The sequence below is a fragment of the Mesoplodon densirostris genome, chromosome 12, assembly GCF_025265405.1.
Source record: "Mesoplodon densirostris isolate mMesDen1 chromosome 12, mMesDen1 primary haplotype, whole genome shotgun sequence".
In the NCBI taxonomy this organism is placed as follows: domain Eukaryota; kingdom Metazoa; phylum Chordata; class Mammalia; order Artiodactyla; family Ziphiidae; genus Mesoplodon; species Mesoplodon densirostris.
Genome location: NC_082672.1, coordinates 50,441,350 through 50,467,074, shown reverse-complemented (window position 1 = coordinate 50,467,074; position 25,725 = coordinate 50,441,350). Strand labels below are relative to the sequence as shown.

The 25,725-nt window shown below is 38.6% G+C and overlaps 1 protein-coding gene and 1 pseudogene across 1 annotated transcript in view; both read right to left on the bottom strand.

Moving 5' to 3' along the window:
* Window positions 1–25,725, bottom strand: part of AK9 (adenylate kinase 9) — a 105,596-nt gene that overhangs the window by 65,690 nt on the left and 14,181 nt on the right. The window contains exons 7-14 of the mRNA XM_060114541.1: window positions 25,491–25,619; window positions 21,564–21,642; window positions 16,690–16,784; window positions 13,090–13,229; window positions 12,829–13,009; window positions 8,335–8,479; window positions 5,873–6,148; window positions 2,231–2,379 (exon numbers count right to left, since the gene is read on the bottom strand). Coding sequence (XP_059970524.1) covers window positions 2,231–2,379; window positions 5,873–6,148; window positions 8,335–8,479; window positions 12,829–13,009; window positions 13,090–13,229; window positions 16,690–16,784; window positions 21,564–21,642; window positions 25,491–25,619 — 1,194 coding nt within the window. The remainder of the gene's footprint in view (window positions 1–2,230; window positions 2,380–5,872; window positions 6,149–8,334; window positions 8,480–12,828; window positions 13,010–13,089; window positions 13,230–16,689; window positions 16,785–21,563; window positions 21,643–25,490; window positions 25,620–25,725) is intronic.
* LOC132500393 (alpha-2-macroglobulin receptor-associated protein-like) lies at window positions 14,563–16,583 on the bottom strand (annotated as a pseudogene).

Below are 25,725 nucleotides of genomic sequence, written 5' to 3'. Positions count from 1 at the left end.
GTAAGAAATTGTCTCTCTTTTTTTCATATTTTTATTGACACGTGAACATTAAAATTTTTCAGTTAACCATTTGTATTTCTTCTTTGATGAAATAATCTGTTTACGTCTTTGTCTGTTTTTTACATTGGTATTAGATTTTCCTTGATTTGTAAGAAATCTTTATAATGAGGAATTAATGTGTCATATTTATTATAAATACTTTCTCCAGTTTGATGTTTGCTTTAAAATTTTGATTTTCATGGTGCATTTTTTAAGGAAAGGGAATCATTGTTAAGTAGCATCTTCATTGAGATTTTGCTCTAAGAGTCTTCCATGGCATTTGTGCCTAGAGTACTTGACCATTCTAAAATCATTTCAATATCACTACACTTTCTTCTAGGTAAAAACATGCCATTTTTACATTTAACAATTAATATGGAATTAATTTTGATGTAAGCTGAGAATCTAAATTGTTTTTTTCCTACCAGTTAATTTTATCAACACTATTAAATAATTCTTCCTTTCCTTTTGGGTTGTGATGTAAACCTTAGTATATACCAGTTTTTATCTATACTGAGGTCTGTTTCTGTGCCTGCTCTGTGGTTCTGTTAGTTCTTGTATGATTATCAGGCTTATAAACCACTGTAACATCACATTTTACTAGTTGGTAGAGCAAGTCTCTCTCTGTTATACTTTGCCAGCCTGTTCTTACCAAGTCCCAACTATTGGTTCTCCCAAATAAATTTGAGAGACATTTGTCAGTTTCCAAAATATACTGACATTTTTATTATAATTGCATCAAATCTATAAACTAATCTGAGAAAGATACCTTAATAAGATTTTGTCTTTACATGTAAGAAATTAGTAATGACCTACTTTTAAAAATAGGTTTCCTACTCAGAGATCATGGAAACTGATGACAGGTAGAACAGTGTCCTGCATTGGTCTCTGTTCTCTTGAAAAAGACAATCTGATATGAGCTTTGATGTTAAAATCTCACGTGATTTAAACTCCCCCACAATCCCAGACTCACAGTTTACCATCTATTGACACTACTCATATTCCTGTATCAGAAGTGTTTTAGTAGTACTCCCTGTAGATTTGTATCCTCCAGAATAAACTCTGGAAAGAATGGAGCAAATTATCAGTGAAGGGCAAGGATGGGATGTTCACAGTGCTAAAGACATCCCTGACTTGGATATCTCCTCCTTTGGGATGAGATATATAGCCTATACAGGACGAGATAATAGCCTTGACCTTTGTGACATTCCTATACCTTGTACATATCTAGTTACCACTTAGCACATGATAGTTAATTATTGGATGCTATGTCAGCCTTCTCTACCTGACTGATAGCTCCTTAATGGAAAGGCTATGTTTAATTCAACTCTGTGTCCCCAGGCTCTAGCACAGTAGGTACTCAGAATGTTTCTGAAGAAATAAATTGATGACAGAACAACCTGAAGAGATACAGAAGTTGAAAGATCTCTTTGGGAAGCTCAGAGGGGGATAACAACTTGCCTTGGGTATAGCCTGGGGCTCAAGGATTTCACCCAATGTGTTACAGAGTGGTTCTATACTCTCAGAGAACATTTTTTTTCTTCTCATGATTTTAAATTACATCATTTTCAAATTACAGAGAAATACATAAGTTCATTGAATGACCAAAACTGATTTGTTCTCTTTAACTTTTGCTCTGAATGCTTACCCAAGCGCTCTGTACAAAACAGATCCATATGGTCTTTATAAGCCTTCTGATTTGATATGGGTAGGACATAGTACCTAAGGCTTTATTTTCCCCTTAGATTGAAAAATCCGTCATGTGTCCATCCATCTCCCCCATGAACATGTTCAAGGTGGTTGGATGAAATTAGTTAGCTAGGGAGCAAAATTTGTCTTGGTTTACAAATAACCGGCTCGTAGATGAAAAAGTAACTTTGGTACTTGCTTCATATAAACTATCTTTTAACCAACTGGACTGAATTAAAGACAATAAAAGTTAATGAAGAATAAACGTCAAAGCTATGAAATTATATTGCACATTTGTTGGTAATTATTGAAAATTTATAATTAACTGTTCACTGGGGTACATTACACATAACAATGTTGACTGTAAAATGCACATGAATTTGAAGGCTACAGATTTCAACACTGTCATACAGGATTCTAAAATAATTGTACATATACTAGGTTAACATTTTCTCAGTTACTGTGAAATCAATGATAAAAATAAAGAGCCTGGATTTCTTACCTCTTGGAGAACTTCGTCTAAGATTTCAGCAATTTTTTCATGTGGCTGTTCAAAGTTCATGTCCTTTGCCATTTTTACCGTCTCCTTTATTATGGAAAGAACTTCTGGATGATCTGCAGTTACCTCCTCTATCACATATTCTATTACATCTAAAGTAAAATAAATCAATAAATTAATGCCATTAATAATTTTAGTAAACAATGCTATTTGCAATAGAACATGATTGTAAATACGTAACCCAAGGAAGTACTCTTCATGTTCCTGCAGCACGTGCCAGAAAAAGGGAGAAATAGACTGGGCAGGAAATAAGTCAGAAATCACAAAATAACAGAGCAGTGGCTTAAAGCCAGTGCATCAGAATGAAAGTGAATGAGGCATGAAAAAAGTCATGTCAGGCAGGAGTCAAAACTCAGGAAGCCAGGGAGAAGACGTAGGAACCAAAGGCTTACAGGGGTCAAGCTAAAACTTGGGCATCTAGGGAATGAGTCAGAAAACAAAATAAATACTTCCAATTTATAAGCATGAAACTAAATGGGACAATAAGAGGATGGGAGGTAGGCAAGTTGGAGGGGATGGAAGAAAGGGTGGCATAGGCTGGTTTCTGAAGTGTTAGACTTGATTCTTGTCTCATTGTGTGATGAATGTTTCCTTACACGGCTGAGCTGGCTCACAGGCTGGACCATGATGTAAACATTCATCCACTCCTCTAATGGGACATGAGATTGGCAGCTCCACCTGACTCCTCTACCTCTGCCTTTCCAATAGTGCCTCCTGAGCTGCCCCAAGGCTCTATCCATCAGGGTCTCCTGCCAGAGCCCAGTTGATCCTTGCCCAGAAAAACCCCAAGGGACCTTTGAAGAGCAGCTGCCTGCTGCCCTCCCTGTCGTGAAGTGAGAAGTCTGTTCTCAGGGATAGAGAGAGCCAGCAGTTTCTGGAGAGCCAGAGTAGAAGAGGCAAGAACCCAAGATCTTCCGATAGCCAGGGAAAGAGGACATGAGGAGGCAGAAATAGCCAGGCAAAGGCACTAAATGTGCCAGAAGATGCTAGTGGCCTACCCAATATCTCCTTTTCCTTAGTAACAGAACCCTGATTTTGTTAGGGTCAGCAATGTGCCTAGCTAAAAACACTACATCTCCTAACTTCCCTTATAGTTTGGATGGCTGGTAGATAAGATGCAAGAAAAATTGGGGGAGGGGAGGCCGTGAGTCTTCTTGTTTTCTATTTAAAGAGGAATAACTCAGCTGGATGGAATGCCAATTTTTGTTCCTTGTCTTTTCCCTTTTCCTGCACACTGATATGATGGCTGGCATGCTAGCAGCCATCTTGTGAATTATTACAGTAGCCATATGCCAGGAATGGCAGAAAAGATAGATCTCCTATCTTCTCAATATCCTTGTTCACAAAAACAATATATCACATGTTCTTTTTTCTGTGTTCCTGCATGTCTAACTGTTCATATTATAGTAGCCTTTAAGATAGAGTAAGTGGATATTAATAATACTTTTTAAAAAAGAAATCACACATATGTTACTCCTTCAAAATTCTAAAGGAACTATTTGTGATTTTTAGATCCACAGTCTAAGAGAACCAAATTACCCAAATATTAATTTACCTTTTTTTGAATCCAACATTAGATCCTGACTAGAGTCTTGTTGACTTCTTTGAAGTGTAGACATTTCACTTGTTTCTTTTTCATCTGTGAATAAAACTCTGTTAACATGTAAAGAATAGTATTTAAAGTGTAGGTGAATCCCAAAGAAGATTGTGGTATGGGCCCAGGGACCCAGGACTCATGTTCCCAATTTCTTAAAAAATTAAAATAACAACCATAATAGTCAAATAGGTAAACATATCTATCAGCAGTAGAAAATAAAGATAATGACTTAACTTATGACAAAACCAAAAGTAATTTCAGTTTCATATAATGCCAGTGGATGTAAATAGAAAAAAAAATCAAATTTTCCCTTCCCGAGGTAACTAACAGACTCTTGGCTCCAAGAGGTAAAGGCTGTGCTTATCTCAGACATAGTGGGGAGAAAGGGTGCCTTTTACCAGGGTACACTGGCAGTGTTGGCATCCCTCCAGCAGTGGATAGAAGCACTGATGACTGCTTCTACCTTGGACAGCTTCCTCCAAAGAGGGAACAGATAATACAAGGGAGGGGCTCCCTTTGTGTATGTATAGGTGCTGGGAACTCTGCAGCAGCAGAGATGGGGTTCTCAGATGCCACTTGGCCAAAATGTTAATTTCTGGGTCTTCTGTTAAGTCTGTGTGTACGCATGCATGCTGGGGGAGGAGGAGTGTCATATATAAGTTTCTGACAGTGCCCAGTTCAAGTCCTACTCAGCTTGAAATAAACATAAGGCAAAGACACGTCTATCTGAATCAGGAGGAGAAACCAAATAGACAAGATCAGCCCTACATTATATAACACAATAAATTATATATGAAATTAAAAATTAAATACAAAAAGGTCAGGCAAATAAAAAAAAGAGTATAAGTATATATACTAAATCTCTGGTTGAGAGGAAGACTTTTTAAGCCTGAAAGTAAATGGAAGAAATCAACAAAGGGAAAGTAATGATTTGACTATGAAAATGTGAAAAATTCCTCTACTTCAAAAACAGCAAGCTGATTTAAAAGACAAACCACCCAATTTGGAAAAAAAATATGAAAAATAAGTGAGTAATATAGAAAATATATATAGGAACCATATAACTGATACAATTTAGAAAAATGGGCAAAAGACAAAAATGGTCACCTCAGAAAAGAAGAAATATAAATGGCTAACACAGTATTAAAATACTAAACTTCAGAAATAGTCAAATAAAAACTAAAATAATATTTAAAAAGAGAAAATACTGAGGACACTATAACATGTAGTTTGTATATTCCTGACGGGAACATAATTTGGAACAACTTTATGCAAAGCAATTTGACTCTGTCTGTAGCTTCATACTCATCAAACTAGTGACTCCACTTATGTCAACATGCAGACAAAACTTCATGTAGAAAATTCACTGGAAAAAAATTCACTGGAGCATTATTTGTATTAGTAGCAAAAAAATAATTTAAGTTTTCGATGTAATGAACTAGTTAAAACTATTACCTATAAATAGGAAAATTGTGCAGTAATTTTAAATGAGCATTAAAATATTTTCTAATGAAATTATATAATTAAATGTAACATTATAAATAAAAATAGTTTACATTGTATGCTCTTGATTATATAAATGGAAAAGTTTTATAAGGGTAAATAGCACTAAACGATAACATTTCATAGCTACAACTTTGGGTTTATGATGCTCTGATTCCAATCCATTAAAGGAAGCACAGAGCTTTTAAGAAAATTTATTATTGTATGATAATGATTGTGTCACGTCTGGAAAAATACAAAAAAAATTGGGGGGCGTTCTAACTGTATTAGACTTGCTGGGTTCTATTTTCTTCTTCATTCTGGTAAATCTATTTCTGTTCTACAGCTGCTCAGTTTGGCTGTAAGAGAGAAGCTAACTCTTTTTCTCCTAAAGTTTCCAATTTGAGGGAGGGGGGGTGGGTAATTTTAAGCTTCAATATAAACATGATAAAGTATGGAATGGGAATAAGATCCACAAGCATGGCATTAGCAGCTCATTTTGTTACCGTCTTTATCATCTGACTTCATTTTGGCTTCTTCATTGTCCTCTAAAGAGCTTTCTCTTTGGGATTCAAGAGTGAACACTGCAGTGAAAGAATAATACGCTTTATCAGCTAATCTGTTTATATTAGGAAAGACCTGGCTAATAATATTAGCAACATTTTCTTTATTATCTTCATCAAATGACAGATGCAACTCTTCTGAGCTTTTATATGCATCAGTTGGGAACTCATTTTCCTTCCTTTCAAATTCTCTTTGAGGGTCTTTTGTAGTTGACTGGGCTGAAAGATAGTAATTGGCTGTGTTAGCAAAAGGTAGCTGGGGGTAGGTAGACAGCCTTGGGCGTGTGAGTTCTGACTCAGTGTGGTTTTGGTGAATCATTTGATCTCCTTGTCTAAACTTCTACTGGGCAAAATGAGGATAATTAAACTGAAAACATCGTTGCAACATTAACTGAGATAATGGGTGTAAACAATGAACTTAGAAAAGGCTTGGCACACAGGAAGCCTGCTCCATATTAGCTGCCATCCTCTGTATTATTATATAATTTTCTGTGTTAAAAAACTCAATATTCTCCACTGACAAAATTTCTTAAAAATATATTGGAGTGGGCTTCCCTGGTGGCGCAGTGGTTGAGAGTCCGCCTGCTGATGCAGGGGACACAGGTTCGTGCCCCGGTCCAGGAAGATCCCACATGCCGTGGAGTGGCTGGGCCCATGAGCCATGGCCGCTGAGCCTGCGCATCCGGAGCCTGTGCTCCACAACGGGAGAGGCCACAACAGTGAGAGGCTCGCGTACCACAAAAAAAAAAAAAAAAAAAAAAGAGAGAGAGATACAAATACCTACCTTATCCATATGGTTATATGAGGTTATAATTTTATAACTTCATTTTTAAGGTGCAAACAAAGCTTGTCCACTTGCTACTTGACTTATGTTACCTGCCTGGCCCCTCTTGGCAACTGGGTTTGCCACCCCAGTCTAGACATAAATATTTAAGAAATCCTTCTGCTAACACTTCAAACAACAGCAACAACCTACTTCACAGGTCTATTATGAGGATCAAATAGGATAATACATGTAATGCATTTAGCATAGCCTCAACATATAGTAAATGCTCAATTAATTTAGCTATTATTTCTTTCATAATGAGGAAAATTGTATTAGGAAAAGAATATTTGAAATTGAGGCAGTAGGATGATTATATAGTAGGATGGTTATAGTATGACAGTATACTGCTACAGTTTCTGGGAAATCCAAACAGTGGTGATTAAATCTAGTCTAAAATTGCTGGAGCTAACCTCAAATTTTGGATCCAGATCTTTGAATGTGAGGAAGATCCCACAAAGTGTACAGGAAGTGCTGCACTGAGAGTATTCCATTAAGAAGAGATGTTTAGATTAAACTACTTTCATGTATTCTTTTTTTTTTTTTTTTTTTTTTTTTGCAGTACGTGGGCCTCTCACTGTTGTGGCGTCTTCTGTTGCGGAGCACAGGCTCCAGACGCGCAGGCTCAGTGGCCATGGCTCACGGGCCCAGCCGCTCCACGGCACGTGGGATCTTCCCAGACCGGGGCACGAACCCGCGTCCCCTGCATCGGCAGGCGGACTCTCAACCACTGCGCCACCAGGGAAGCCCTACTTTCATGTATTCTAATGTGACTAGTTACATGCGTGCCAACTCTAGATAGAAATTCTACCAAAACCAATCAATAAATTTTCAGAAGTAGCCAAGAAATGAAAACCTTCATTTTTCCTGGAGAAAACTAGAAACTCGCCCCCCCTGCCCCAGACCAAAACTCTATGTCTATTTTAAAATAATATGATAAGGAGTGAGAGTCAGGAAGAGGCAGAATGGTCAAGAGAAAGAACTCTGAGACTTTGGAAACGAGGGTTCAAGTCTCAGCTATGCCACCAGCTGGGTGAATATATCAGGAAGCCATTTACCTCCTGTGCCTCTGTTTCCTTATCTGTAAAGTTATGTAATTGTGTCAATGGATCACCAAGTCTTCTTCCGGTTTCACTGTTTTATAACTTTTGGACTTGAAATTAATATTCCCCAAATAGAAATATTTAATTACAATTAAGGCTGACACACAAGCCTAAAACAACAGCAACAGCAGCAACAACACAAACTCCACAAGTCAGGTGAAGTGTTGTCATCACAACTGGTGTAAATAAAGGTGCAAATTCTGCTCAGTCTCTGCCCAGCAAGCAGATCTATTAAAGTAAAGAAATCTAAATTTGGAAACTCTGATTGCTTTCCTTAGTCGTCCAGAATTGAAATCTTTTTCTCTGTGTAAGATTCAGGTTTATGTATATTCATTTCTTCAACCACTTATTAAGAGGCTGCAATGCAATGTGCAAGGTGCCAGGGATATCAAGACAGGCAAACCAAGTTCTTGCCTTCAGGTAGTCAAGCTTAAATGTTGACCTGAGCTTAAAACACACATTTTAAAAAGATAGTTCACCTTGTTTTTTAGCTTGTAGTTCTGAGAGAAGCCGCTCTTTTACAGCTTTAATGGCTGCTTCAGTGGCCTCAGCTATAGCATTTCTGGCTAGCGTTTCAAGAGCTTTATCAAAACGTGGTTGAACAAGTTTATCGTAGTCAACTACCTGCAAAGAATATTTGAGAAAACCAACATAAGCACAAGTTACTCTGAATATTAAAGACACTGTTTATCTACATCTATTTCTATAGCTATACCTATCCATCTCAAAAATCTTAATGCTGCTTGAGGTATGTTATTCTCAGAATTCAGTGATTTTTGAGTATTTGCTTTCACAGAAATTCAATATATATATAAATATATATTTATATATGTATGCTCATGTAATATACATTCAAATTACATGTATATTTTTAAAATCAACATTTTATGGATAATCTACATACAATAAAAGGCACCCATTTTAAGTATAGAGTTTGATGAGTTTTTACAAATATATACATGACAACGACCACAATCAAAATATAGAACATTTATATCACCCCCAAAAGTTCCCTCTCATCCCACTTTATAGTGAGTTCCTGGTCCCTGGCAACCACGTTGTTTTCTGTCACTATAAATTAGTTTTGCCTTTTCTAGAATTTCATATAAATAGAACCATACAGTGTATAATCTTTTCCAAGCTTTTCTACCTTAGCATAATGTTTTTGAGATTCATCAGTGAAACTGTATATCTCAGTAATCTATTCCTTTTTATTTTTGAGTAGTATCATTGTATGAATATATCATAGTTTTTAATCCATTCATCATGGACATTTGGGTTGTTTCCAGTTTGGGCTATTATAAATAAAATACCAATGAACATTTGTGAGAAAGTCTTTTTGTGGACATTACATTTTCACATCTCTTGGATAAATGCTGAGGAGTAGAATTACTGGGTCACATGATTAAGTGTATGTTTGACTTTATAATAAACCACTAAACTGTTTCCAGAGTGGTTAAAGCTATTTTACAGTCCTAGCAGCAAAGTATGAAAATTGAAGTTATTCCACCTCATCACCAATACTTGGTTTTGTGAATCTTTCACATTTTAGCCACCCTAGTTGGTGTGAAATCTCACTGCAGTTTAAATTTACATTTCCCTAATCACTGACAATTTTGAGCTTTTAAGTTTAAATAATATTTCCATACTTCTAGATTCAATTTTGCTTTTCCTTCAGTATGCTTATATTACTTTATTCCATGCCAACAAAAATACATCCACACCATCATTTTTAATGGATGAACAGTATTGTATTAGATGAATATATTACAACTTAATATTTAACTAAAATACCAATTATATTTAGATATACATGATTTTGTTATTATAAACTAGGTTATGAAGAACATAGTTATGTATATGTCTTTGATAGTTTCTTCAGGAAAAACCTATAGTTCAAAGGATATGTATAGATTTTAGGCTTTTATATGTATTTCCAATTGCTATCCCTAATGATTATACCCTAACCAGCAATGTATGAGAATGTACTTTCCCAATCCTAGCCACACATCAATACTGGTTGTTAATATGATTTTTCAACAGTGAGATTGACATGACATATATCTGGTTTTTTTGGCCTCTCCCTGGTTATCAAGGTGATATCCCTTTTCTCATGTGTAATGGCTATTTGGATCAACTATTTTGTGAACTGTCTGTTTGCTATCATTTTCCGCTGGGGCTTTTACATATTGATTTGTAAAACTCTTTACATTTTGAAATTATAATTCTTTTGTCTGACACATACTGTGATGGTTTTAAAACATGTCCACAAACGCTTTAATATTCCTTTCTTCAGAAGGTGAAGCCTAAATCCCCTCTTCTTTAGTGTAGGCAGGACTCAATGATTTACTTTAAATGAATATAGAATGGTGCATTTTTCACTTAAAAAGGGAAATGGGGGCTTCCCTGGTGGCGCAGTGGTTGAGAGTCCATCTGCCGATGCAGGGGACATGGGCTCGTGCCTGGGTCCGGGAAGATCCCACATGCTGTGGAGCGGTTAGGCCCATAAGCCATGGCCACTGAGCCTGCGCATCTGGAACCTGTGCTCTGCAACGGGAGAGGCCACAACAGTGAGAGGCCTGCGTACCTCAAAATAAATAAATAAATAAATAAAAATAAAAAGGGAAATGGCAAACCACAGAGTGGTAGAAAATATTCATAATGTTTATTAGAAAATGTTCATAATGTTTAGAATAAAAAAAATTTGTACAGAGACAACATAAGGAACTCCTACCAATAATATGCAAAAAAGTTAAAAATGGGCAAGAGGCTTGAACAAAGTGAACAAACACTTCAAAAAGTGAATATCTGAATAACATGAAAAAATGTTGAACCTCATTAGTCATCAGGGAAATGCAAATTAAAACCTCAGTGAGGGGCTTCCCTGGTGGCGCAGTGGTTGAGAGTCCACCTGCTGATGCAGGGGACACGGGTTCGTGCTCCGGTCTGGGAAGATCCCACACGCCGCGGAGCGGCTAGGCCCGTGAGCCATGGCCGCTGAGCCTGCGCGTCCGGAGCCCGCAACAGGAGAGGCCACAACAGTGAGAGGCCTGCTTACCGCAAAATAAATAAATAAATAAATAAATAACACTGGGGATAGCTATGAGCGTTTATTGGTCAAAGGAAGGTGCATGGGCGGGGGATGGACAGGACGATTTCTTGGTCAGGAAAAAATAATCCACTTGACTAGGCCTAAACTCAAGTAGCTTAATAAAACCATGAAATTAACTTAAAAAAAAAAAAACCTCAGTGAGATATACCCACTAGGATGGCTAAAATTAGAAAGACTGACCATAACACAAGTTGGCAGGAATGTGGAACTCTCATAACTGCTGGTAGAATAGTAAATTGGTAGAACTAGTCTTGAAAACAGTTTGGCATTTTCTACACAAGTTGACTATGTATGTATACCTTATGTCCCAGAAATTTTACTCTTAGATATACCTTCAAACTATATAAAGATATGCATGTATACACCAAGAAACAGGTACAAGACTGTTTATAGCAATGTTATTCACAATTCCCCGAACTGGAACCAACCTAAGTTTTATTGACAGTCAAATGGATAATAAATCATAATATAATTAAATCAATAGAATACAATAAAACAATAAAAATAAGCTATAGCTATACTTAATAACATGCATAAATATCACAATTATAATGTTAAGTGAAAGAAGCCAGACACAAAAAACATAAACTGCTTTAAGTCCATAAAGTTAAAAAAATATGCAAAGCTAATCTATGGTATTTGAATGTGTACTTGCTTACATGGTAAAACCATAAAAGAAAAGTACAGAAGTGAGTATCATAAAGTTCAGGGCAGTGGTTACCTTTGTGGAAGGAGTAAGAGGATTGATATTAGAAAGAGGCATGAGGCGGCTTCTGGGGTGCTGGGGTTCCGTGTCTGACCTAGGTGGTGGTTACATGGGGGTTTGTTCTGTGATATTTCAATGAGCTTCACTTTTCTGTATGTTTGTCATATTTTACAATAAAAAAGTTAAAAGCAAGTAGGAAATGTTACCCCTGTGTTTAAAAGAATTCAATAGCATTTGGAATAAATTCAAACTCCTTCCCAGGGCCTGCACTGTCTGACTACATCTTCAGCCATCTCCACCTCGTGCCGTCCCTCCTTTCACACTACATGCTCCAGCCACACTGGCCTTCATATAATTCCTCTACATTTCAATCCCTCATCAAATCCTTTGGCTCTATCTCCAAATTATATCCCAAATCTGCCCACTTCTTACCACCTCTAATGCTATCACTCTGGTCTAAGCTAAAAGTAATTTCTCTTCACTTTCCAAGGGTGGAGAATAAGATCACTGAGGGGAGGGGTCAAGGGGCTGTCAGGTCAAGGTGATGGGAGGGTCATCTTTGTATATAGTGAAATCACCAAGAATGATGACAGGAATGAGTGTGTGGAGGAAGGGTCGGTGGGCCAGGAGGGGTGTAACCCAGGGAACAGGAGATGAGTGAAACCAAGAAAGGTAATAGGTGGCACAGTCTGCATGACATAGCAGTCAAATCTGGGGACTTTCGGGAGTGGCTATGGTCTGGAAGCTGCACCAAAGCATCAAGGAAGACGCCTTCCCCACTCCAAGCCCAGTGGAACAATTACCCAGTTGACAGTATAAAATTAAGAAAGCTGAGCACAGGGAATTCCCTGGTGGTCCAGCAGTTAGAACTCCGTGCTTGAACTGCTGAGGGCCCAGGTTCAATCCCTGGTCAGGGAACTAAGATCCCACAAGCTACATTGTGCAGCTAAAATAAAAATTTTAACTTAAAAAAAAAAAGAAAGAAAGAAACACCTATCAGGCTGCATCAGAAGAATGATTTATTAAAGCTGGAGTTTGGAGGGTTTAAAAAAAAAAAGAAAACTGAGTACAAATGTTAAAAGTCCTACAATCCCACAAAGTATAATCAAGTATAGATAGGTAGAAAGCTAGCTAGGTAGCCAGCTAAGTAGTTACCTTTCCTTTGTAATGTTTGGCAAGCAAATTGCTAAGTGTTGTTTTCCCTGAAGACTGAGGTCCAAATATGAACACTTTAAATGGTGGTGCTGGCATAGGTGGAAGAAGATAGGGACGTGGGTTCAATAAAAATGTTTTTAATGCTTCTTCTGATGAAAGACAGTACATTTTACCTAGAAAACTTAAAAAATGCCATTATCATAAACAACTGAAAAGAGGTATGGGCAAGTTTTTAAATTAAATTATGAAAATCTTACTTACCTCACAGAAAAATCTGGCAATCCTTGAAAAATGTTACCTTCTTTTAAAGCCACCGGACATGTATGCCCCCATCTGCTTCTCTGCCATCTATATCTTGGTGCAAGAAGTTTACAAGCTGCAAGAGTACGGAACAACTCATCCTGTTAATAGCAAACAACATTAAAAATGTGGGCATAAGTTTGGCTGAAATTCACATTATTATTTCATTTCTTATTTGATCATGTTCTACTATTTAAGAAATAATTCAGAAAGGAAATTCTGGTTTTTTTCTCCATTGCAACCATTCTGTACTTGTCCAAAATTTAATAAGATGAATAGTTTTCATTTGTTCTAAGACCTTGTTTAAATTTTACTGAGCATTTTCTCTTGTAGGTAGAATGAGCATAAGGTGGATAGAGCATTTTCTATTACCTGTTTCAGGAAACAGATTCTGAAAAATTCTTATTGAAAAGGTTTGAAAACATACCAGAATCTTAGCTAATTTACATACGTTTTAAAATAGGAAGATGTTACATGCAGATTTGCATTGACTTAGCTGTTTCATTCTTCTTAAATGTAAAGTCTCCCTCAGCAATCCTCCGTTCATCTCTTGCAGAGTAGCTAAGAACCACTTCTCTACCGACTGCAGACTGCTGAGAGGGTCACCGTCCTAGCGCTACCTTAGCGGGGACAAGAGAACTGGAGGAAACGACATGGTAGGGAACTGCTAGGGGGACAGGTCCAGGCTGGCTCCCTCCCACCTTCAGACGTGGATCTCACATGTATTGCTGGTTCCAGAACTGACTGTGGAGGACAGATGAGAATGGAAGCTCTGGTCTTGCCTGCACTGCTGCAGTATCTGAGAGCAAAGAGGCATGCTGGTGCGGGGATGTTGCATGGATGTCCCCACCTGAAGGCTGGAAGAAGCTAGATGGGAAGGAAACTGTCAATGCTTAGGGGAGCTGAATGACACTGAGAACCTTGTCGGTGGGGCACATTTGGCTACCACCCTTCTCCATGAGTCCACAGACAATGAGCTAGGGACTGAAATGTACCCAGTTAAGTCAGGAAGCAGGCACTTTTTTCTAATCATCCCTATTTCCTGTCCAAACTTGGAGAAAGTGTTTGAATAGCAGACCATGCTCCTCTCTCAACTTTGAGCCCCTGAGACTACATATCTAGCGGGGGGCTGAGGGGTGATGAAAAGATGAGCTTTCAAATGAATTTGATATCACAGCCGTAAAAATGATCATGACTGTCTCTGGTTAAAGGCAGACTGAACACATGCACTTGTGTTTGCTTTTTTCCTAAAACCTTGCAAAAATGACAGCAGAGCAATGAAAAAAGAAATGAACTCACGAGGACACAGAGACTGGGAGAAGAGACCAGAGGAGCTGACAGCTAAGCAGCCGCAGCTATACACTTTTGTCAACTAGAAAGCAGAAGTATGTAGCAGCCGCAGCTACACACTTTTGTGTGTAGCTCCCTAGGCCCTCAGAGCTCACTGTGGTGAGCTCTGGAGACCCGGCTGGACACATCCTGTCAATACTTCTTTACCTTGTAGCCTAGCTCCTTGGTCTTCTCCTCCAACAAGGCGTATCTCTCTGTTCCGTGCCTGCTGCGCTCCTGGCCGCCAACCAAGTGTTTGTTCGTGATGAGAAATTTCCAGCTGCTTCTGATAGTTGATTATGCTTTTCGATTTTGGTGTCAAAGTGCTTAAGCTCTTCCCAAAAGGATTCCAGTTCCTTCTCTGTGAAGTTGGCTGACCTGGCCGGGTCCCACAGATCCATCACCTGGGGCTCGTCGAACTCTGCCTTGGCGCTGCAGCCCCGGTGGCTGACTTTCTGCAGGTGGTCGAAGTCCTGGCTGATGTCCCGCAGCCTGTCCTTCAGCTCGGCGTGTCTGCTCTGCAGCACGGCCTCCTGGCTGTGGGTCACATCGGCGGGACTGACGACGTTTTCCTTAATTTCTTCTGTCCTGCTCAGGGTCTCCAGAAGGACCTTATTCTCCTGGACCTTCTCCCTGTGATGCTGAAACTCCCACCACGACTGGTCCAGTTCTTCATTGAAAACCTTGCCGGAGGTCTTCGCCTTGTGCCACAGCTTCTCCAGCCGGGGGTCCTCCAGGCTGTGGTCCTCGGTGCCGGGGCTGAGGACGTTGCTGCTCACGGCCGGCCTGGGCGTCGTTTCTCCCGTCCCGACCGCACTTGGCCAGGATGACATTGAGACTGCTGATAAGTTTTGCTTCTTTCTCTCCATCTTCATCTAAGCCTTCAGCCTTCAATCTCTTCCTCTTGAATTCGTCCCTTTCGCGTATGCATCTTGAGGCTCAAGCTTGTATCTTGATCAGCATGGAGCTCGGACAATTTCACGGGAGAAAGATTAAGCCGCTGGGCCTTACCCCACAGCTGATTCTGCTTCTCCTGGTGGAACTACCCCCGACCCGGGCTCGCGCTCCGAGGGCTGCGCGGGCTCGTTCTTATCCCGCGAGAACTTGCTGCCGTGGCCGGCGGCCCGCCAGGCCCGGGCGGCTGCGGCGGCGGCGGCGGCGGCGGCGGCGGCGGTAGCCGGCGGAGCTCGCGCAGCGCAACCTGGACCCTCCGCGATACCGTCTTCCTCCTCTGGAAGCCGAGACCCGGGCAACTGCGGTTCGGAAAAGCCCCCAGGTTTTCTGAATACTTTAAATTTTCTCTTCAGTTATGACCTAGAAGAAGTGACTCAGTACAGAGCTTCTGTATGCATCAGGCCCAACTTTCCTCCTCTTCAGCACCAGTTCGTGTTACATATTCCAGCTAAATTCAGCCATTAAGATCTAGGGATTACACAGTAACAAAATGACCTCTTTCCTTAAACTTATTTCCATAATTTATTTGAATTATAATATCTATTTATGATTCTGGTATTCGTTTTTTTCTTTTTTTTTTTCTTTTTTTTTTTTGTGGTACGCGGGCCTCTCACTGTTGTGGCCTCTCCCGTTGCGGAGCACAGGCTCCGGACGCGCAGGCTCAGCGGCCATGGCTCACGGGCCCAGCCGCTCCGCGGCATGTGGGATCTTCCCAGACCGGGGCACGAACCCACGTCCCTTGCATCGGCAGGCAGACTCTCAACCACTGCGCCACCAGGGAAGCCCTATTTCTATTTTTATAGGTGAATCTAAACTTCCCAGAATAGATCAAATCCTCCACTTAAAAGTCCTGGTAGCCCTTTTAGCACTTGGCAATTATAATTTGATCACCATCACATCCACAATACATCAGGTCCAGGAACACAGTAGTTATTTTAAAAATTGGTTAAATGATTGGGGGAATGAATGAGTATAGAGTTGAGGGCTTTTATGTCTTTGCTTTCTTTGGTGCTGCAAAATTTTGAAACTGAACCTGGGTTTCTTCATTTCTTATTATTCCTGTGGTTGACTGTTCTGATTTTATTGTCTTTCTTTGTTTCAAAACATTTGTTGTGTTTAGTGTCTACAAGAATATTGTGCCAATATTACAGCTTCCCAAAAATCAAATCCATTTTTATAAAAGGTATCCTGAGAGCCTTTTAAACCTTAAAAGGATGCAAATTGAGGTCACAACATATAGTGAAAGGGTAGACTTTCAAACAGTTAAAAATAACTTACATTTTCCATTGTGTCATTAATCTCTTCCTCTGCACTCTGAAGTTTGGTTAAAACAGCTGCTCTTTTTAGGTTCAGATATTTAAGTCGATCCATAACTGTCTAAATTTAAAGAACAAGTCTTTTAATACATTGGCATTTGAACATCTCAAATGTCCTGAAAAAGTCACGAGCTCATGAGTAGAATACTTCCTTGTTCTTCCTAGCTTCTGGTAGTTTGCCGGCAGTGTTTGGTGTTGCTTGGCTTGTAGATGCATCACTCCAATCTCTGCCTCTGTTGTGACATAGCCATTTTGTCCCTGTGTTCATGCGTCTCTTCTCTTATAAGGATGCCAGCCATATTGGATTAGGACCAATCCTAATTCACTATGGCCTCACCTTAACTTGATTACATCTGAGAAGATCCTATGTCCAAATGAGGTCACACTTATAGGTATTGAAGGTTAGCTCCTCAACATATATTTTTGGGGACACAATTCAACCTATGAGTCTACCCTTTGGTCCTCAAATATTCATTCCCTTCCCTTGTTAATTCCCTAGTTTATGTGAGAATCTTTATCTCATTGGTATTGAGCTTCTCCATGTAACTTGTTCTGGCCAATAGAATGTGGGCAGATGTGCCAGGGTGCCATTGCTGGCCGGGGCCTTAATAGACTTGGCAAGTTTCAACCAGGCCTGTTGGAACTTCTGCCCTTTACCTTGAGGAAAGTGTGTCCCAGGTTGTAAAAAGTAGTCAAATTCTGGATATATTTTGAAGAAGAAGGCTGCTGTATATGCTGATGGGTTGGATGCGGGATATGAGAAAAAGAGAGGAGCAGCTGGAAGGATGGATGTGACATATACTGAGAGGGGAAAACTGTGGGAGGAGTGTATTTGGGGCACGGTGGTGGTGATGGCGGATCAGGAGTTTTATCCTGCACGTTTAATCTGAGATGACAATTATACATCCAATTGGATATATTAGATATATTTAGTAGCAGTTGATTATACAAGTGTGAAATTCAGGGGAAAGTTCTGGTGTAGTAATATGAATTTAAGAGTTGCCAGCATTTAGAAGGTATTTAAAGCCATTGGGTTGGATGAAGTCTCCTAAGAAATGAGGGTAGACAGAGGAGAGTGCTCAAGGAATGAGTTCTGGGTTGCTCCAACTCTAGAAGTTAGAGATGTAGAGTGTAGAGGTAGAATGAGCTAGAGTAGTGTGGTGTCCCAGAAGACAAGGGAAGAAAGGAGCAGGAAGGAAGAAGTGATGAGCTGGGTCAACTATTGCTTCTAGGTGAATTCGATGAAGACCAAATAGTCACCACTGGCTTTGATCAGGAGATCACAGATGATCTTGGCAAGAGCATATTCTAAGTGAGGAGCTTCTCCCTAATTTGGTTGCACCGCCAGCATTATTACTTATGTGGCCACCAACCATATCAAACTAAAAATCTGGGCATTGCTTCTGACTTTTCTCTCTCCCTGTCCTCCTACATTAAGTAGCTCCCAGGTCTGTCTTCTGTCCATTCCCACAGTCACTACCCTGGGTTAGACCACCATCTCTTATCTGATGTGCTGCCAAAGTCAGAACTAGTCTTCCTCCCACCAACCTGCTTCTCCTCAGTTTTTCCTTTGCATTGCAGTCTGAGTGATCTTTCTTAAATGGAAGTAGAAGCATTTTACTCTCTGGCTTAAAACCTTTCACTGGCAGCCCACTCTCTCAGGATGAGGTCTAAACTCTTCAACATGGCTTATGAGGCCTTTCTTGGTGCAACCCCTGCTTATTCCTAAAGTTTTGGCACTATTCCACTCCTACTCCATCCCCCTAAAAACTCCTCTATCTTCCAGTCCTGCGTTCCGTTCCTAGAACTCACTAGGCTCTTTTTTGCCTCTGGGGCTTCACACAGACCCTTCCCTCAGCCTGGAACACTGTCCCGCCTTCCTCCCCTCACCAGCCCTCATGGTCTAAGTCTTACTCATCCTCAGAGTGTCAATTTAGAAATAATTACAGACACATGGCCTTCCTCATGAGATTAGGTCCTGTCCTTTTGCCATGAGCTCCTATAGTACCTTGTACCTCCCAGATGATAACACAAACTGCCCTTTAAATATTTATTTTCCCCCAACATATTGGATACTGTGTGAGGGGAGGGACTCATCTGACCCCTTCCCATCTGTATCCCTAGAGCTTATCATAATGCTGCACACCTGTTAGGTGTTTAAGAAATAGGTAATGTATTTTTGTATTATTTTGTATTGGACTGTATATTTTTTGCTTTTATTTTTTTATGTACTGTATATTTTTGTATTTTGTAATTTTTATGATGCATATTATTTTGTATTATTTTTCTATTTTGTACTTTTGTGTTTTCCGGTTATTTTAAAACCATGAGTGTGTATAACTTTTAAATCAGAATGCAGATATTTTTTTAAAAAGGCACAAGCTTATAGATACAGAAAGCAGATTGGTGGCTGCCAGAGGTGGCGGGTGGAGGATGGGAGGTGGACAAAATGGTTGAAGGAATTCAAAAGTATAAACTTTCAGTTATAAAATAAATAAGTCCTGGGGATGTAGTGTACAGCATGGTGATTATAGTTGATAGGACTATATTGCCTATTTGAAAGTTGCTAAGAGAATACATCTTAAAAGTTCTCATCATAAGAAAAAAAATTCTTTATGTATGATGTCAGATGTTAGCTAGACTTATTGTGGTGATCATTTCACAGTATATACAAATATTGAACCGTTATGTTGTATACCTGAAACTAATATAATGTTGTATGTCAGTTATACCTCAGTTTAAAAAAAAAAGAATGAAGATATTTACATTTTGGGGAAAAAAATGTACCTTCTCTTCCTTACATTCTAAGTGGGAAGTTATCACATGAAATATATTTAAATGATGTATTTAGTATGGTTACCATAAACAGAAGAATTACTATTATGTTTTCACCAAAAATCATGCCTTAGTCTTTCAAATTCACACATTTAAAAAACCCACTTTCCCAAACATTTTTTGCTTTTTTTCTGATCATAAACATCTTGAACAAAAATCTTTCTGTATATCTCCATGTATTTCCTTAGAATAAATTACTAGAAATTGAGCCTCTTTGGACAGATGATAGACATTAAAAAAAATCTTTTGGATACATATATATGCCCTATTATTTTCCAGAGGATTGTGCCCTGTATGCTCCTACCGAAAGGGTATAAGAGCATTTCGCAAACCCTCCCCACAATCCTGGATATTGGATAAACTTGTTAAATCTGCTAAGAAAATGCTGCTTTATTCTTTGTGCTGTTTGCATTTCTTTGACTAATAATATGATTATAGAAGTTTAAAAAATATATTATTAGACATTTCTTGCTAAATTACCTGCTCATGCCCTTTGCCTGTTTTTTCTATTGGGATATTTGCTTTTTTCCTATTGAAATATCAGAAGTTTAAAAATATTTATAAAAGATACTCAGCATTTGTTTATAATAAGTATGGAAACTATTTCCCCTCATTGTTATTTGTTTAATAGTGAAAATAATATTGTATTTTCAAATATGCATATATTCTGTTGTAAAAAAGCTTTATTGAGATATAATTCGTATACCGTATAATTCATCCATTTAAAGTGTACAATTAAATGGTTTTTAGAATATTCAGAATTGTGCAACCATCACCACAATTAATCCTAGAACATTTTCATCACCCCCAAAATATACCCTTTACCTGTTAGTAGTCACTCCACATTTATCCTGGGATCTCCCACAGTGGTAAACCCACGCCTCCCACCCCCTGCCACTAAGGAACCACTTATCCATTTTTTGTCTTTATAGATTTGCCTATTTTGGACATTTCATGTAAATGGAATCATATGATATGTGATCTTTTGTAACTTTTCTTCTACTTAGCCTGTGTTCAAGATTCATCCATGTTGTAGCATGTGTCAATACTTCGTTCCTTTTTATTGCTGAATAATATTCCATCGTATGAGTATACCACATTTTATTTATCCATTCATCAGTTAATGGACATTTGGGTTGTTTCTACCTTTTTTTTTTTTTTTTTTTTTTATTTATTTTTTTTCGGTACGCGGGCCTCTCACTGTTGTGGCCTCTCCCGTTGCGGAGCACAGGCTCCGGACGCGCAGGCTCAGCGGCCATGGCTCACGGGCCCAGCCGCTCCGCGGCATATGGGATCCTCCCAGACCGGGGCACGAACCCGTATCCCCTGCATCGGCAGGCGGACTCTCAACCACTGCGCCACCAGGGAGGCCCTGTTTCTACCTTTTAGCTATTGTGAGTAGTGCTGCTATGAATACTCATACACAAATTTTCATTTGAACACCTATTTTCAATTCTTTTGGGTATATACCTAGGACATGAATTGCTGAGTCATGTGGTAACTCCATGTTTAACCTTTTGAGGAACTGCCAAACTGTTTTCCAAAGTGGGCACACCATTTACAATCCTACCAACTATGTATGGGTGTTCCAATTTTTCTACATCCTCACCAACACTTGTTATTTATTGTCTGTTTTGTTTTTTGTTTTTAATTTTAGCCATCTTAGTGGATTTGAAGTGGTATCTCTTTATGGCTTTGGTTTGCATTTCCCTATGGCTCATGTTAAGCATCGTGTCCTGTGTCTATTGGCTGTTATCTGCTTTTCCTTTTCTTTGAGGCACTTTTGGTCACAAAGAGATTTTAAATTCAAATGCAGTTTTGATTTAAATATGGACAGATGAATAAATACCACATCAAAATTTTAAGTGTCAAGATGAATTTTTCAAAAATAAATGGCATTAAAAAAGTAAATCTATTAATGATATTTATTAAAATAAGTATAATCCAGTCGATACTTTTTTGATTTTCCAAACTGTGGCATATTCTTACTGAGCATTGCACTTACCGTGAAGAGCTCCTCTGGGGGCTTATTTCCATCTAGCTCAATGAGATACTGGGAATCGTGTTCAGCCATTACTTCCTGCAGATGGTGGAAAAAGAAGCCTCATCATTCAAGATCATTGGCAAAAGATCAGAGTCTTAATATACCATGAAGAAATATTTAAAGCTAAATTATTTGCTTTATACTTGACATAGTAGATGTTATTTTCAGGAGAGCTTTTACAAAAGCCTAAACTAGTCTTCTTACCATGAATTTTACTCTCTTTCTGTTTTTTCCATTTTTCTCTACAGTGAAGTCTTAGAGTCTTTCCCAACAGAAGTGTTTTGGGGCATCTATCTCTCTGTATATATTCATAGAATAATTTCTACCAAACCGCTAGCTGAAGGATGCGGTTGGTTTTTTATTCCCCTGGCTGTGGGTGATGTTCAGTATCCAGATATCCATCTCTGTAAACTGCCAAACCATAACCTCTGTGCAATTTTCCGTTAGACTCTTTCTTCTGCTTAACATTCATGGAGAATCTTTGGCCCTTATCTGCCATATGGTTTGTAAATGTTTTACCTTGCTATGATTTATCTTTTGACTTTGTTTATCATATCTTTTGCAATATAAAATATTTTTATGATGAAATCTGTTCTCATTGTTTCTGGATTTCCTTCCTGGTTTAAATTAGATTTTCTCTATCTCAAGGATATATAATATTCTTATAAATTTTCTTCCACTTTTTTTTTTTACTATTAAAATCTAAAATCCAAAGGATTTTATTTTTTTACATTGGCAATGTTGGACTCTATCTGAGTCTTGTGTTCCCAGAAAGTAGGGATGGTGGGGAGATAAGACCCACCTCCACCTTTCCTCAAAGACTCGGATAAGATCCATCTCCATCTTTTTTCATGATTCCCATAGGACCTGAGGATGGCTCCCTTGTTTACCTGCCTCCATAAAACCCCAGCCCCCTTACTTTTCTTTGAGAAAGTCCTCCTGAATGAACATTCTCCCTGTTGCAATGGTCTGAACAAAATCATCTCCTTAAACGTCCAGTACATTTTGTCTTTCATAATACTGCACAAGGTTAGGTTCTAAGTATTTCTTTTCTTCTAGACAGAAGACTCATTATGCCTGCATTATTTATTTAACCATAAATAACCATGTTCTGAACAAGGAAGTACATTATGCTTTTCTGCATTTCATATACTTTGCTTAAGCTAGATTCTTAAGAATGGACTTACTAAGTCTAAGGGTAGGAACAATCCTAAGGCTAAAGATCCTATACCAGGTCCGACCGGGAGTCAAGCTGGGATTCGAAGACAGGCGAGAATGAGGACTTAGCCTTGGATTACTCCTGAAGTAGGATATAAGCCAGAAAATGATGCAGGTTACTTTGCTCCCACTTGCTTTCCTCATGTCTTTTTTTTTTTTTTTTTTTTGCTGTACGCGGGCCTCTCACTGTTGTGGCCTCTCCCATTGCGGAGCACAGGCTCCGGATGCACAGGCTCAGCGGCCATGGCTCACGGGCCCAGCCACTCCACGACATGTGGGATCTTCCCAGACCGGGGCACGAACCCGTGTCCCCTGCATCGGCAGGTGGACTCCCAACCACTGCGCCACCAGGGAAGCCCTCCTCATGTCTTTTGAAGGAACACTGAAGTTTGGTGGTATTGGCCTTCCAAGTGAATTGACATCTCAGCCAGGTCAGAGGAGACTGGAATTGCAGGCTCCTACCTTTGAAGGCTCTCCCACCTCCCTCCACACACACCAGCACCTTGGAATTACCTTACAAGGCAAGCTATATACTATTCAGCAAGCATCACCTAGGCCTAACGTCTAGGTTCTTGGCTTTGAAATTCTTGCTCTGCTGGCACCAGGGCACTCGATTCTTATCTATGCTTTGCTGCAGGGTTTAGAATTTTTCCACTTCTGGGCTTTTTTCAGACAAGCTTTCTAAAAACCACCATACTAATTTCTACTCCTTTCAGCAGGGTATGAGAGTGTGTGCTTTACCATATATACTTGCTAGAATTAGTAATTCTTATTCCTTGTTCATCTTTTAAAGTTTGATCATGGAAATATCTCTTAATTTAGATTAGCCTTTCTTTATTATCAGTAAAGCTGGACATTTTTCTACAGGCCTGTTACTCTTTTGTCTTTCATTTTTGTGAATTGTCTGCTCATATTTCTTGCCCATTTATCATCAGGAGGGTAAGACCTTACAGGTTTTAGAAAAATCATTTCTATGACCTTTTTTTCCACATTTTTAAAATTGAAGAAAAGTTGATTTACAATGTTGTGTTAATTTCTGCTGTACAGCAAAGTGATTCAGTTATACATATATATACATTCTTTTATATTATTTTCCATTGTGGTTTATCACAGGGTATTAGATATAATTCCCTGTGCTATATAGTAGGACCTTGTTATTTATCCATTCTATATACACTGGTTTGCATCTGCTAACCCCAAACTCCCACTCCATCCCTCCCCCACCCACCCTCCCCTTGGTTAACCCTGTCTGTTCTCTATGTCTGTGAGTCTATGACCTTTTAGTATATCAAAGCTTTACATCTTTTATCATAGTTGATGTGGATATTTTTTAAGTTTGTTGTCTTTTAATTTGAGTGAGGTGTTTTTTAAAAAATTATTTCCAGAAGCTTTACACGTAATGAAACAGAAGCTGTCATTCTTTTTTCCTTTGTGATCTCATCACTTGCTCAGCTGACCATCTGTTAAGCATTTACCATTCACCAGAATTTGGGCACTGCATTGGGCATTAGTGATGCTAGGATGTGAGACCTGGTCCCTATCCAACCCCCTGCCCATGAATATAGTTTTCTAATCTTCTGAATCTGATATTAATTATGCTTTATTTGATACCCAGTGCCAGCCACTTAAGGAATATGTAGAATATTTTTGTTGAAGGAGAAAGAATATTATAGATAGACATGTAAATTACACTTAAGAAGCTATGTTTAAAAGCCAGGGATGGAAGAAGAAGAAGGGAGGAATCAAAGTCATACATAAGAAAACAAAAGTACTGAATCATTATGCTGTACACCTGAAACTAACACAATACTGTAAATCAACTATATTTCAATAAAAAAAAGTAACCAGTTTGGTTCTCGTTTTTTGGCTGGGCAGGGTGGGCAATGGTGATGAAAATGATCCACTCATTTGTCTCTAAAAATATATAAACATTGTAAAACAGCATGAAACAAATTCTTTTAGTTTCTCTACCAGATGGGAAGAGGTAATTTGAGGACTGTTTTTTATTTTCTTTGTATTTCCATTGCTTAGCATGGTATCTGGCCAAATACCAGACTATAAATGTTTGTTGAATAAATCTCCAACATAAATTGGGCAGAGTCTGCCCTGAATTTTTAACCATAAAAATATGCTTTTCAATAATCATAATTTCAGTAATCATACTTTTAAAATGCTAATTATTTTAATTAAAAATTTCCTATTATAATATATATGGCCTTATCATGTTTACAAATAATCATCTTTGAATGGGATAAACAGAGAAACCAGTCTGGGATAGCTCTTCTTTAGACTGCAATTTAACTAAATTAACAATTCCTTTTAGAATAAAAGATACACCTTAAGTGTACATTTGTTTTGATAAACCCATAAAAGCTTTCACAAAACAATCTCTTGACATGGACTTTCCAACCTCCAACCATAAATAAATTCCCCTAATGACTTTTGAAAAATGCAATTTTCAGCAACATTCCTGCTTTGTAAGAGTAAAATAATATTGTTCTGTGAAACAGCTTTTGGAATGCAACCTTATTCTGATAGCATTTTACCAAGCTCAAGAGGAGGAGAATCAGGCAGATAATACATGAAGTGAAGAAATGTGAAAGTTATTTCAGGGATAAAACACAAATATCAACATTCCCATTTTCAGCAATATATCTTGTTCTTACTTCTAAAGGGTGAAGAATTATTTCCTTATAAAGTTTAACAATGTGTTCGATATTTTCCAAATAATCCTCAGGCCTCTGAACTAGATGTTGAAGAATTTCAGCCACCACCTGCATTTCAGCAATAAATGCCTAAATGGAAAAGATGTTAAATATCTTTATGTTAATTGTTACTTTATTTACAAGTCATATCCCTCCCTCCTTATACCTAAATGCCCTTTTGGGATGAGAAGAAGGG